Source organism: Sylvia atricapilla, chromosome 3 (assembly GCF_009819655.1).
Source record: "Sylvia atricapilla isolate bSylAtr1 chromosome 3, bSylAtr1.pri, whole genome shotgun sequence".
Classification (NCBI taxonomy): Eukaryota; Metazoa; Chordata; class Aves; order Passeriformes; family Sylviidae; genus Sylvia; species Sylvia atricapilla.
The window spans coordinates 32,391,383-32,407,536 of NC_089142.1; the positions used below are offsets into that span (position 1 = coordinate 32,391,383).

General features: G+C 35.9%; 1 protein-coding gene across 1 annotated transcript in view; it reads right to left on the reverse strand.

The window, feature by feature from the left end:
- Window positions 1–16,154, reverse strand: part of PHIP (pleckstrin homology domain interacting protein) — a 107,014-nt gene that overhangs the window by 50,111 nt on the left and 40,749 nt on the right. The window contains exon 16 of the mRNA XM_066315049.1: window positions 2,790–2,918. Coding sequence (XP_066171146.1) covers window positions 2,790–2,918 — 129 coding nt within the window. The remainder of the gene's footprint in view (window positions 1–2,789; window positions 2,919–16,154) is intronic.

Here is a 16,154-nt window from a genome sequence, read left to right on the forward strand (position 1 = left end):
AGTTTCTCCAAATGGGCACAGTTACACAAAGAGGTTTTCCTCAGTACTGCACCAGCTCATCATACATGAACTTTCAACTTGCTGTGGCTTGGGCAGTGTGCAGAAACAAATGCCTTAGAAAGCTCAGAGATCAGGCTCCCCAGGAAAGTGGTCATGGCAAAAGCCTGCCAGAGTTCAAAAAGCATTTGGACAATGCCCTCAGGCATATGATGTGCTTTGTGCAGAGCTAGGAATTGGTCTCCATCCTAGTGGGTCCCTTCCAACTAGAATATTTTATGATTTAAATTCAACAGAATAGTACCTTACACTTCAGAACTGCTAGGCATTCCCAGACAAGTTTCCATCTAATCAAGAACTGCTGAAGTGCACGTGCCCTGTTGACAGTGAACTCAGCTCACCTCTGGTGATGATACACTCAGATTTCAGCTAAGATTGGCTAAAGGAACCCCAAACAAGCAGCACATGTATTCTTTTTATTTTCCCCCACGAAAGAATTACTTCACAAAAATATGTATCATCAAACAAAAACCCCACAAAACCCCCATAAACACCAAACAGAAAACAAACACTCCAACGCATTAATCTTCATTGTGGCCAAGATCACACTGTGGGGGAAAGAAAGCCGAGGCATTGGTTCTAGTCAACTAGGAAATGTAGATACTATCTGAACATAACATGAAAAAACAAAGATGTAGAAAAAAAAAAGACCTTGTTCTCTCAGTAGAGTTAACACTATCACAGCTATAATCACTGTCAATTCAAAAATGCAGGACTACAGGACAGCTTATCATGCTTCTTTCTTCTATAAAATTCATTTCCCCACAGAGATGGGAAATACTTGAAAGGCCAAAAAACACATCTATTCTGTCCTACTAGAAAATAGTCTGACAAGATGTCTGAAACCCTCCCCAGTATCTGAGGGGAGAAAGACAGAAAAACCCCACCATCTCCAGCACGTACCTATCTGCAGTTACATTTTCCCGTAAAACAGGTCAGACAAAAACGGAGCTGATGAAACCACACATGGAAGACACTTCCAAGCAGAGTTTTCTGTGAGTGGAAGATTGAGATTAAAGTGGTAACAAAATATAAGTCCTATCTACTCCCATTTCTTCTATGATTAAGAATGCCAAGAGAAACACTGGCACAGCAACAGCTGTAGAGGATTATTTTAAATCATTCAATAAGGGAAAAATTTAAAACATAATCTTTTCTCAGGGGCTACAGCAAAAAACCCAAGACAGCCGAGGGTCTGTAGAATTCAAGCAGGGAAAAGCAACTGTATTCATTCTACAAACAGATTTAATCCCTCACAGGTAAATCCTCAAATGGTAGTATAAGGGAAAATTCTTATCTATCACAGCAAAGACCAAAAGACTCACTCACAGTTTCAATTTAATTTCCAGTATTTCAAAGCAGCAGAGAACTACATCCTTCCAAAATAACTGAGGAGAAAAAGAAACCTGAAGCAATCCATGGACACGGTAAGAAAAATATTCCTATTACAACAGGTTTAAAAGTCTGGAACAGTAAGAATCTTGAATCCCAAAGAAAATTATCTGATAATCCTGATTTTCCTTGCTTGTGATGTCTTTATTTCTTTGTTTTATTTGGAATGGAAGGGGAAATGCAGAGTTACTAATAACTGAGGGATACCAACAGCAGCTTGAGGACTGTATTGAGGACTTCAAAATCATAGTTGAGAAACAAGGAGAAAAAATAAATCCCCAAATGCAAATCCTTCTGTAAGACTACAGAAAGAAATCCAGTAGCTTACAAGACAAAGATTAAAATTCCTTTTGCTCTCCCTCCTTTAAGAGAGACCCTCTGCACTGCTGTTTGCCAAAATGCTTTCAAAAACAGCCTGAGTCCAAAGATCCAAAGAAAGAGGCAAGACTCAGAAAACAGCACTTCACCAACAACATTCAAGTGTCAGCAACCAGAAGTGGAGATGAAACTGGAGCAGATAGGTCTACTCAAGTCTCAGGAAAAGGGAGAAGAGACACACCTCATTTCTTTCCTGGGCAGTAAAACAAGAACTAAGATCTTGTGGACACTGCAAACTGTATGGTTCCCAGAGCATGTTCCTCCACAAAGAAAAAAAATTACACCATTTATCTTTACAGTCATGAGGGTCTGTGGCAGGACACTCACACTCAGAATACAGAGCGCAGAGACTATGACATTAGAATAAAGGTATAATATTTTAATCACACTAATGGTGGAATATTGCTGTGTAAGCATAAAGGCATCCATGATGGTACTTCATTAACAGATGTAAAATTGCATCACTAAAACATAGTACATTTTCTGTAAATAAATCTCTTACAGACTATGCAATATTTAAATATAGAAAGCAGGAATTAGTTCTATTACAGATCCACTTTTGGGGGGCTTATTTAGGAACCAGAAAAAATACTTCAAGTAAATGTGTAACAATTATCAGTTCCACTGCAGCTTATTCACATTATCCATGTGGATCCATTAGTAGACACTTGTAACTTTGTCATTTAAGAGAACAGATAGTGACTGGTTAATTTTGAAATCTATTTTTAAATTATTATAACTTTGAACTTCCCCTGAAAACAGTAGCTTAACAGAATGTTCCCATAATTTAAAAAAAAGACAGTAAAAGAAATCTCATTGTCAACAACAGGCATCCAAAATATCCCATCCTAATGGCTCAAAATTGTGTCAAGACATGCCCTGTTGAAATGAAGCTCTGAAGAAAATTTTGCACAAATGCATTCAACACAGACAAATATTTTGATTAACATCTTGCACTGTACCTTGTCATACTTGCTACTGGAACCAAAGCCAAAAATCAGAAGGTGACCATGAGAATCAGTACATGCAAAATGCTGTCCATCAGGAGAGCACTTGCAGTCAAAAACTGCACCATGTCCTTGTCCTTCAATCTGAAATACATCAACATACAAAATAATTAACAGAAATTAATAATTTTTAATTATGATTCTCACAACTGTGGTGCTGACATTGAAATTTATTACAAAATCTTTATGACAGTATACTGCTAGATGGAAGTTACTTTAAAACAAAGCTTACAGTTTTAGCTATTCACTTTCCAGTGAATTTTGTAATAACGTTCATGGAAGATTCCAAATTGGTAGCAGTAGAAACTGACAGACTTTATCCACAAAGCAGGCACAGTATAGGAAGTGAAAATAAAAGCTTCCCCTTGAACGTCCTGCTAATGAGCCTAACCAGAAAGCTGGGCCCAGTTCAGGCCTTAGTCACTGCACCCTTTCCATCCTCTGCCTTCTTGCTAAGCTACCCCAGTAGGTGTTCCACAACACCTGCCCCCTGGAAAACGCACTGACATAGACAACCCACATTACACAGCTTAGCAACTAATTCCTGCTTCCAGAATTCCTTCTCCTAAGTTATTGGAGTGGGGAAGGAGTAAATTTGCGTAAAAACTCCACCTTTTATAGGAGAACTGCAAAGATTTTAAAAAAGGATTTTTTACCTGATACTCATTTTCTGTTTTCCAGTTCCATTAAGCCAGAACAAATGGGTTTTTGTTTTTCCCTGCAACCTGTCAATCAAGCAGAGGTGACCAATCACCACTCTGAATTTTCATGTCTTCAGCACCTCTTCAGAAAGCCCCTTTCTATTCTCCCCAGCAAAGCCCTTTTGCATTTTCTTTAAAGAGACACCAAACAAAATTCTTTCCCTAACTGTGGTAGGCCTATATATTGCCAGGAAAGGGGAAAACAAAACAAAACAAAAAACAATGATATTCAGCCTTCAGACAGTAACCCTGTGCACTTCTGCAGCACGTTCCAGAGGCCATCAGCATTACTTTAAAAAGTTAACAACTCAAGCCTCAAAAATCCTGTGAGTTAGGTACTGTTTTCACTCTCTTACAGGCTGAGACAAAGGCAAGAATTCTAAATCTTTTCCCCAGTCTTACAATACATCCACACCCCTGCACATCCCCCCCAGTGAGAGAGGCTGCTATATCTATTGCTTTCAGGTCTTTCTTACTACAAGTAATTTCCCTAAAAGTCAAGTGAGTTTCTGGACTAGTGAAAGAGGAACATAAACCAATGCTAGCTTTACGTTCTATTTTGCCCATTATTCCAGAAGAAATGAACAGAAGTATCTCACAGAAAGAGATGGAAAATAAAAATAGAACTTCAAGCAAGTGACACTAACAACACAATAGTCAGGAATGCAGAATTAATTTAGTCTAAGCAAGATCCAACTACCACAACGAAGTTACAACTTCGTGCTGCTTTTTGCGTATAGAAAGTTCACTGTATCAAAGGGAGACAGTTTGGGAAAGCAGGTGGAAAGCAGACAAAATCTCACCAAAGTAATAAGCTTTGCAGAAATAAAGTTAAAAAATTGCAAAAGAAATATTTTATACATAGAGATTTCTGTTCCCTTACTCCTCCTTGAACTAAGGAAACATCAGTGTCAAGCTTCCTAATGTTCAAATCCTTCATAAATAGAATTTTAGGGTTAGCCTAAGTTTTGAATATCTTTTGCTTTACAAGGAAAACAATACATGTGGGAAGAACTCTTTGCTAACCATGGTGAGGGGAAGAATGAGAAACAGAAGGAAAAATCCAACTACTAAGATGATGGGTTTTTTTAATATTTACTATCAAGAAGTTGTTTGGATGGACCGTTTTCAAGAAATCCCTGGAAATAAGAGTGTTAACTTGGAAACATCCTTTACATAAGAATGGAAACATTCTTATGTAAAGGAAAAGAGAAGTGCTCTACCATTTGGGAACAAGTACAGTGCAAATAGTTTTAATCTAAACGTGCCCAGAATCTAGTTTTAAAAAGGGCTTCTGGAAAGGGCAACTCTAAGACCTTTCAGTAAAACCCTTCAAGTCTGAAGTACAAATACCTGGAAATAAAGATTCTTCTAAGAAAAAAACCTACTGTTGAGGATAACCTCCCAAGATAATTACTAGTCTAAATTAAAAAAAAGTCAACCAGAGTGTGCTACCCAGTAGAATTTTCTTTTCAATAAAACTATTTCAGGATTAATAAGTGACAATTTACAATAGAACTTTTTCCATAATAAGGCTAACATAGAGAAGCTAGTCATTTGAAACAGAAACTAAATGTTAAGTTGCAAAAAGGGAAGCTGTAGTAAATCAGTGAAGTGGTTATTTCAGCAGGCTAGAAAAAGAATTTCATCAAGAAGGAAGCTGCCTTCCCCTCTCCATCCCTTTCAAATCAAAGATGCAGGAACTACATAAAGACTGTATCCCAAGAAGATATAAAGTGCTTATTCTGTCTGGAACCTTCCCCTGCTGCATATAAGGATATCAATTGTGAAGGGAAGAGACTGCTCACAAGTACAGAAAAAGCACTGGTTAATTAAGAGCTGTCACAAAATCATGGAATTGTTTGGGTTGGAAAAGACCCTTAAGATCACACAGTTCCAACCACCTGCCAGGGGCAGGGATACCTTCTAGACCAAGTTGCTCAGAGCTCCATCCAACCTGGCCTTGAACACTTTCAGGGATGGGGAGCCCCCAGTTTCTCTTAGCATCCTGCTCCAGTACTTCAATAAAGGCTGCATCACAACAAAAGGCTGTGAAAAGTGAATGTCAAGACACTCTTGATAGCAAAGCAAGTAGCAAGGATTTTTTTGCTACAAATGGGGAAGAATCAATGATACTATACAATGAGGACTAAGTGAAGATTATTTTTAGTCTCAGCTCCAAGAATTAAGAGTCCAATTTGCCCGTATTTTCACTAGCAAGGAAATGTGGACGTTGGTATATCCCAAAGGAAAGAATACCAATGAAATAAGAGAATGAAAAATGGAAGACTCTTTTCCTCTCAGTTTTGAGGAAAGTTTATCATTTGCCCCAAATCAGGAAGAATAGAGCTGTCAAGCTTGTACACAAAGCAGTATCTTAAATGCATAAAAATTTTTATTGTATGAAAACAGAATAATAACACCTACATAGTGAGCTCAGTAATAAGTCTTTTTGACCTGTTATCTATGGACAATATGAAACAACTAAACTTACTTTTCAACAAGATTATAAGACATAAGAGAAAGTAAAAAAATTCAAATAAGATGAAAATTAATAAAGAGTAGAGAGTCAAAGAGAAATTTAACAGATTTTATTAAGAAAAACAACTGATTTTTTAACACCAAGAAAATATAACTCATTCAACCTAGCTACATTTCAAAGGCATAATATAATATATAAACTTGATTCGAATGATTGTGATTAGTAGGAGAAATGCAGAGTAGGTAAACTTTATAAAGAAAGGATAACACTCATTTTGGAAAGACATACAGAGCTAAAAGGATGTTATCATTAAAGTTTCTCAAGTCAGGCCTTTCTGTTATTGACTAAAGAAAAAAGAGCCCTTTAATGAAATGAACATTAGGGAATCATCCACTGAGAACAGATTTGGGACAGCATAAATTATATCAACTGAAGCAATTAAAAGCCAACAGGACAAAATGCAACAGAGCATGAACATAATAATCTTATCAGAAATAACTTACTAACACATTCACTGCCAGAAAAAAAGAATGGAACTCAGTCTACATAAAATAACAGTTCATATTTCTATAACATCTTCTAACACAAGTCACCAGCACAGTTTAAAAAAATCAGTGACCTAAAGCCTCTACTAGCCTGAGGTAGAAACCATCCTTCATGTTAAGGAACTGAAGCAATTAGTTGGAAACATGGGGGAAAAGATCACTGTGTATTCTTGGCAATATATCACACATAATGCAGCAACAAAAAGAAAACTGCAATTCTAAACCATACCAGAAGGGCATCCAGAAAAGAAAATGCATATGTACTAGACAAAGAGAATGCTAAGAACAAAATCTTCCAAAGCAGTAGATGTATTTTTTGCTTCTAATGTTCAAGATATGAGGAACAGCTACAGAGCCACTCTCATGATAACACAAAGCCAAAGAGCTCAACTTTTTTATATGAACACTAAGAAAAGAGGACTATTTTGTATGACTGTACTAAAAGACCTTTAGCAGGAAGAGAACCGCTATACTTAAAGACCTTAAAGATGATGAGAACTTCTCTACTTACATGCATAGGAACAAATAAATATTAGTTACAAGCAACACTCAAACTTGAAAACTGAAATTCAGATTCTAATGATCACAACAATGGTATGCTAGAACAATCTCTAAAACTAGCAAAAAAGCAGCACTAATTGTTATTAAAACCTTTTTTTATAAGTGATGAAACTACTCAGCCTCAAATCAGCCTCCAAGTATCTGGAAGCTCCTTTGCAGGTTTGTACTCTGCTTTAAGGAACAATCTTCAATCACAGCATGCTTCCATAAGCAAAAAAAATATCTACAGACTTTCTGCAAAGTTAAAGGAGGTTGCTACTCATTTGGAGGAGTGGAAAGCAAACTTACTTTTTAAGTCACTTTATAAAAATAAAAATTAAAAAAAAAAAAAAAAAAAAAAAAGAAGTTATCTTCTACACTGCTTCCAGAGTAGGAACAAGAGACGAAATTATAGGAAGAAGACAAGAAGCAATTATATTCAGAGTAACACACTTACTAAAAATGTTTCTATCTTCCTACCAGCCAAGTCAGTTATTCATTCAGGGATGCTGCATGTGTCTTGAAAAATAAATCTATCAGTTAAAAGGTCTGATAGGTCACCTACCCTGTGGATGCCTGAAGTTTTATAAAGGCTAGATATAAAAACTATTTGCAGCTTTGTTGTTGTTGTTGTTAAAGATTTTTCTTAATATACATCCTGCAAAACTCAGTGGTGGCTTCTTGTATTTGAACTATTAGAGCGTTCTGCTGGTGTTGTTCTCCAGAATCTGTTTCTCAGGATGTGCTCTTATGTGCTATTCAAAGGTGGAACCTCTCAAAAATTTCAAACCATTTTAGTAGGACTACAGACAAACTGATACAAAAGAATGCATTCATAACCTTACTTAGGTCGTTCTGTATTTCACATAACTACAAAACCTGACCTAAAAATACAATCCCACATAATTCCACTGAATTTGAAAGATTTTGTGAAGGCCACAGCATAAAAAAAATGCTGTTTTCACATCTCTAGTTCCCACTGGAAATTATAACACATTGTTCATATAAGCAAGAGATGTGCCTTTTGGACATTAGTCAAAAAAATCACCTTGTGTGGCAGAAAATCCACACACAGAGCACTCTGCTGAGGTGTTCTAAATGGAACCTGATGTTTCACACTGTTCATTTGGCAGGGACTTCCAATCTTTTGGTCTGTCGTTTAGCCTAAAAGTAATCAAGTAGTTGCTAACAAAGACTTATGTAAGCCTGATAGTTTTACTGTTTAAAGGAAAGGAAACAATGTTGGAAATTATATGATAATGCTATTACGGCTTTAGAGTTTGCCAGTTTGCATTGAAAGTAGAAGTAGAAATTGAAAATAAGAAACCACACCACACAGATCAGTGGAAGAGCAGACTTCAGAAGATGGGGCAGGGAAAACATTAAGGTACACAGACATAAGTAACCATAGCATAGAACTGCCTGTAATGAAGTGTCCACTTAAAGCTAAAAAAAAAGGACAGTCAACAACCAGTTCTCTGAAGGAGCAAGAGCACACAGAAAAATCCAATTGCAACTCAGTAGTCTCTGCTTGATTGACAACTTGCAGGAAGAAACCCTTTTGACCTGAATCAGTTAATGCCATAACACTGACAGTAAATTCTAAACAAAACAAGGATTAAACTGCACTAAAACATTAAACAGTCATTAACAGGAAATGTGTGTGCCCAAATTCACAAAAACTAGACATCATTGCCATTATGAAATACATTCCTACTATGACCTCCATAGGGTTTCTAATATTTTTGACTGGTTTATATAAAAACATAAAACGTGTAAAGAGGGCAGAGAGACTGGGCAAGGAGACAACCAACACATCACTGCATCCAGACAGTCTGATTCTTCAACTGTACTGCAGACTCTCCATTAACAGAATTGAACTTACACCCTCTACAATTTCCATTGAAGAAATCAGGAAAATTCTTGAAGCTTGCCATAAAAGCTTGACCTTTTTTATGGTCAAGTTCTGTACATGACTTTCTGTCACTGCTTATGCTAATAGCTCCAAATCAATATAAAACATATCCAAAGCTCTCAAAAGCTAAGAAAGTGTTTCTATTAAATTTTTTCAAAAGATACCTTGTTTAAAAGTTGGAGAAAATTTGTAAGTTTAAAAAAGAATTATGCAATGCAACTACCATATATCCTAGAAAAGTAATTAAGGACTTAGAAAGAAACGCATGGAACCAGGAATAGCACCAGACAACTTTACATTAGACAATCAATTAGCTACAGACTTGGGGACAAAACACTTTGACATTATCTTCAGCCATCTTACTCAATTTCTGTGTAGTCGTAACTTTCAACCTTAACATCATTGTGTGAGATGATTTTACAGTTGAGGTTTTTTTTGGGGTTGTGTATTTTGGTAGGTTTTTTTAATATATACTATATATTTAATATATAATGTAAAAAATTTAACTGCATTTACACACATTTACTTATTTCTGTCTTTGAAAAGGCATATATTCACCATGGTAACTTCACGTAGTGAATGTAAAACAAAATTATCATGAATGTACTCACTTGCTTCAAAGCTTTCTCACTGGATGCATGGCGATACACATTTTCAGTTTCAAAAACAAGTTTAATGTTTTAAACACAATTATTGCTTTGTTAAATTATGTATCACCCCATTTCCTGATTTTATGCCAGCATATTTAAGTATAATGTTTAAGTATGTTTCACTACTACATCACTTGAAGTAAAAGCAGCATTTAGAGAGATACAACTATAATCATCACATAACCAGACGAGCATGACCTTACAAGGTAGGTTAGTATCTGCTTGCTGATTCTACTGCTCCAATTGTTTTCAAAGGCAATCAAATGAAATAAAGAATTTCACAGATCACTTTCAAAACAACCCTATCGAATCTACTTTTTGTTTCTTCAGCCCAAGGCTACTCTACGAAGAAGCAACCTGAAAAAGAAAACTAAAGACGAATACAAGTCAGGGTTTTTCCTTTACTATAGCACAATTGTAAGAGCTTGGGTCTTAACTTCAAGACTGGCCAGGATATCAAGAGAACTAAAAATAAGTTTGTGAGTATTCACAAACAAGTTATATTCTCTTGCTCATATGAAAGCATTCTTCACTGCATAAGAAGTTAAATTGCAGTCAAATGAAAGGTACTACAGCAGAGCTAAAAGTAAATAAAGTTTTAATGAGCAGTCCTGCACAATTCCAAGATCCTTCCAACAGACCTTTTCTTCTATCTAGCTTTTGCAGTGGTAACTGTTAAAAATATAGTCATGTTGTATCCCTTTAAGAGAAAGCAGGTGCTAGAGTCTTATCTTCTCAAGTAAACACAGATATCTCCCAGTAAAGTAAAACTTTTCTTCTTCACAAACAGTATTTCAGGAATAACCAGACATAACCACTACAGCCTTTCAAAAACATTTAGCAAAATTTATTTACAAAACTGTCTCACTTCATGTACCTGACATTGATGTATAGAGATTAAAATTTAATTTACCATTAACTGATTTTAAAGTACCAATAGATAACCCTACCTCTAAAAATTATATAGCACTGAGAGAGGCATTATGCGTGTTTGTTTGAAAACTACGCAAACAAACTGTGGTAAATTTTCCCCTTTGGGGTATATTCTCTTGAATTTGAAACAATTACATTAAGTCAGTCATGCTAAACACCTGGTCTTTATGTCTTGCTAAGAAATCCTGAGCAGCTCTCCCAACCACAGCTCAGTATTTTCACCTTTCTGAAAACAAGCACTGAATCATCCAATTTGAGACTACACTAGAGAAGCCAACCCAAGCTATGAGTCAAATTGGTAAGACAGGAGAAGACACTCAAATTTTACAATTCTAAAGTTGAAAGTAGATGTTCATATTTTATAATTCTATAGCTAAAAAGTTTGCAAATTTTCTTTGTTTGGTTTGGGGGTTTTGTTTGTTTGTTTGTTTTTGCTGGCTTGCAGGTATTTCCTAAGGATTACTAACTTCTGCAATACTTTCCTGACTCCAACCAAAAAGATAAGCAAAAATCCAGCCCTCCAAGTTTGTTATCTCTGATAAAATAACTTATACCTGTTACACTTTATGTTCAACAACATATTTAGGTTCTTTAAAGAGTTTTTCAGTACCAAGAACTTTAGAGTTGCTATTCCCTAATTAATAGAGTTGTTAAAGACAATGACTACATTTAAGTTTTGTTGTGGCAACACAATGCCAAGTCATATAACTTTATCTTGCAGAAAGGATCAATAACAATTTACATAAGGTTCCAGTAAGATGTTCTTTCATCCCTTCAGAAATAATTTTCCTCCCCATTTCTGTTCTAGCTGTCATGATTTTAATTTAGAAGAAAAAAAAAATCGAAAAACAAACATATCTTTGTTAATGCAGTTAAATCCAGACTTTATGCTAAAATTTTAAGTAATTTGCTTCTGGGCTGACAATTTTAAATTAAGCTGGACAAAAAAAAAGTGATGGTAAATTTATACAAAAATTGTAACTGCAAAACTTTAACTTACTAGAAAACTGTCACTTTTCAATTCAGCTGCTTATATTGTACCTCCTTCAATGTGGTTTTTGACACATATGGGAGAAAACTATTCTCATCACGGTAACCAAATCTTTGAATAAGCTATCAACCCTTTTTTCAAGCTAAACACAAAAGTATGTAAATCCTTACTTTATTTTTCAAATGTTCATATTAAGGTCTAGGTTTCATAATCTGTTGAAAATTAAACCACATTGCAAAGAACACATGTAAATCACAAGTCACAAGCTTTCTAGTCGTGGATGCAATGTCTATTTACATAAGAGGTTAGTAATACATTTTAAATGAAAGTGTAATGAAAGTGTAGGACTAGTCATCATTTACATCTAACAGAAGACTGCTTAGAAACAAAGAAAACAGTTAGGATTCTAATACAGAGATTTAGAAAAAAATATGCCCCAGTTTAAAAAAAAAACAACTATCTTTTCTTTCCTGGCACCTGTAAGAAGCCTCATCCTATCTTACACCAACTACAGCTATCAAAGACATTGTTGTCCTTCTAGGTCTCAGTGAAAGAGCATCTTATCTCCAAGATCAGAGTTTTTTTAACAACAGCCAAAAAACGAAACTGTGGCCTCTATCTTTTCCAGTAACAATGCAACAGGCAGCCTGCCCCTCTGGCCTTGCAATTCTAATGGTATATTTTGTTTTATTTCTTTGTCCTGACCATTTCCATAAAAGTGGGACAAACACCAATTCAAGCACTAAGTGTTATACTGCTATTTTTGAACTACCAATATGGTTTCTAGGGCAAACAGCATTTATTAAGTGAAGAGTAAGCATTTACACAGAGGAGAACAGTGGTGTTTCTGGGGGAGATTAAAGCTTTTCTTTCACAAATATAACTGAGTTACTTGTCATTTCAAAGGAAGCTGAAGGTGGGAAAGGAGAAGAGCCAGTTTCAAAACTTTTAGAATTTTTTCTTTTTCTTCCTCCTCCTCCAAAAGAATCAGAAGGTTGCTTCAAATGACTAGTTAAGAGTTCAAATTGTAATGCATTTCTAAAACATACCTTTGGCACTTCTATATGCTCTCATAAAACAAGCTTTGGCATTGAGAAAAAAAACTCATCATACAATTCTCAACAGTTAAGAGATACACATATTGTGATGTATAAGTGTTGAAGGCTAAGGTGGCCTAGCCTTCCAGCAAGTTAGCTAGTCACAAAGGTAGGAGGATTTTGAAGGTCTTCAGATATGTGAATTTAATACTAAATTCTAAAAAAAGATTTTTTTTTTGTATCAGTATTTCAAAGCATTCCTCACAATATGATGAAAGAACTAAGGCCATCTTAGCCTCGAGTTCCAAGGGAGTTCCAGAATTACCCCCCAGAGCATGTTAAGGATACCCTGACACACAACAGTGCTCAGAAAGACTCTCAGCACTAAGGTAATGTCACAAGAATCAATCCCAACAAACACAGCTAGGAATACATTAAGGTCACAAATAAGCAAAAGGCTGACCTTGACAGGCTGTGAGGCACACAGGAGGCACCCAAGGTACACATGTCAGACACAAGAAGGCTGAATGCTGGCTACAGCTGAGCCTGACTTCTCAAAGAAACAACTCATAATGGGAGTCAAATAAGACAGAAGAACAACATCTAGTCCTTAAAGATCTTTTGTTGTCGGTTCTCTTTGGGTATTTTTTTGAAATCTGATCTCCAGGAGGAGAATATTTTTTTCTTTAAAGCCTTCAATATTCCCACTTGATTAATTTCTACATTAAACAAAGATTTCTTAAACATCATAAGGCTTGTCTTTATCAATTAAAATACAGGCTTTCTGTTTCAGTAATTGCAATGCCTGCTTACAGAATCTGCCTAGCCATCTATCAGATTCAGGCAAAGCAATGGCATTCAAAGATACAGTAAGAATTCCACTGTTCTACAGTAACAAAAACTGTAAAAATGCCTGCTCTCCCCCCTAATCTTTCATTCTTGCTATACAGTAGTATAGCTTCATACTTTCAAAAATATACTTTAATGTAACAGAAGTCACTGTATGTTTCTGCAACTGTTCATAGAGCTAAGCTATAAACCAAATTATTTTAAAAAAATTTAGAACAAATTAAAAAAATTAAAACTCCTCAAGCAAACAAACAAACTAACAAAAAAAAAAAACCAAAAAACCCCAACCAACCAACCAACAACAACAAAAAGGAGAAAGAATGGAACTGCAGGCCTGTACATATCCTAAAATCTTTAGGAAATTTCTTTTAATATTCTTTTACAGAGCAGTCCACTCACAGGACAAGAACTATCAGCTTTATCACAGGACAAACCTATACTCAAAGGCCCCAGAAAAAAATGCTTTTTGCAAGCAGTCTGAGTCAGCAGAGCCCATCCCCAAGAGGTTCTGCTTAGAGGAAAATTGTGCTTTAGCAAAACTGCCTAAGTCCAAAAACTAAAAATCAAGGGCAGCATTGTAACACTACAAATGTACTTAGGGTCAGACTCAAGGAACACCAATACTTAATGTCTAAATTACACCACGAACAAAAAGCCCATCACCAAACCAAACAAATACCCATGCATCCACCTGACATTACTGGATATCTCCAGTCAGATCTGAAATATTAAGTCCCTGTAGTTTTCTTTTTTGGCCTTCATATGTTCTCAACATTGAGAAACTTCTATCTAAAGCCTAAGGGCTAAGCTGCAGCACATACCATCCAAGTGCTAACCCTGGCATTCCTAACAAACCAACAACATCAGACCTATTAGGAAATAAATTAGTGGGAACACCTGAAAGAAAACCAATGCTATGACAAGAACTGAGTGTTGTACACCTTCTAGTTATGACCTGACAGAAAATTAATCCTGCAAATACAAAAGCTTGCCTAAAGACAAAAAATTTCTACCACTTTCTAGTTTACCTAGAACATGACTTGTATACTCAAGAAAACTAGCTAGTGCCTAACCCACAAGCTACAAATTCACATTTCTCCATAGTGGCACAACTTGGGAAAACTGGGAAGAAGTCCTGTCTAGGGCATTTATAGCCAACACACTGTCCTGAGTAACAACTGGCAAATGTTGAGTGCTTTACTCGTGAGGACAGAACAGAATCTAAGTGTACCATTTTCTAACTCTAACAAGCTAAATTAATCAAAAAAATTGAGTGCAACCCGCTCCTGTAGACTCCTTTAGGAAAGCAGGGATTTCCCTCATTTGCTGGGAAGGTGCCTTGCCACACAAGGGATCCAGATGCCTCATTGCAGCTTTCAGTAAGGAACTGCATTTCAAATATATCTTTATGTACATTATCATGCAGCTGCTTTCACCAGACAGCCCACCATTCAGTGTATTTTTTCACCTGGATCATCCACCAAAATACCTTTAGCTCATAAAAACTTCAGCAAAATTAACTTCAATTTAAACATTTACAAGAGTCCATGATGTTCTTCTGTAGCAACAAAACTATTTTTGTGAAATACATAAGCTCTGAAACAGTCGGCTAAAGGAATCACTTAAGATTTATTAGCCTGTTTCTTCAGAATGCTTCTTTGTACCTCAGGACTGGTATGAATACGATACAGGCCAAAAACCAAATACCTGTATCTGCACATGCAATTCAAAACCATCTTAAGACTTACTTGCTGAATCTCATAATTGCCTAAAATGCTTCAACAGTCTCACACTCTTGATACTTCTATGGCAATTTTCACTCTCTGGCATATTGAATACATTGCCTGAGTGTAGGTGACTTAAGTCACTGAATCAAACCACTTCTGAATGTCCATGGACTCTGACACCAAGTTATGCAATAGTTACACAGCTAGACCAAATGAAATGAAGACTACAGGTGAAAACATGTAATATATAAAGCATATATACTTACTGAGAGTAAAGCCATGCGACATTAATTTATGGGGTTGAGATTACTAATAATGATAAAGACCAAAATCTGGCAAACAGACCAAAGATGCTTAAAACAGACCCAAAATGCTTCACACATACCAAAGATGCTTCAAATTAACCAAAATTATGACAATTGATTTAATAAAAAGTCTTCAGTTTAAAAGACCTGGGAAAGAATGTTCTGCAGGACCACCAGTCAGCTAGTGGGACCAAACTGCAACCAGCAAGGAACAAAATAAATGGAGGAATCAAAGTTCAAGTTAAATACAAAACAAACAGTATTTTTTGTTACTATGATTTTCTTTGCAATCTCATATTCACTGACTAGATAAAAGAATTAAGTTTCAAACTGTTTGACACTGCTTGCTTCCCTTGGAGTTTTTGGTTTGGGTTGTTTTTTTTCGGGGGGAGGGGCTGTTGGTTTGGTTTGATTTTGTTTTGAGGGTTTTGGGGCGGTTGTTTTTTGGTTTCTGTGGGGTTTTTTTTATGTTGACGATGAAGTAATTTGGGGCAGGATGAAAAGTAATTTAAAAATACCTAACTCTACTTTAGGGATTTGCCACAAGACTTTAGATGTACAAATCAATTCATCTAGGATAGAAATACCTGACTGCACTAACATTAGGCCAACAGTTATCTATGATTTTGCTAATTCAATCAATGC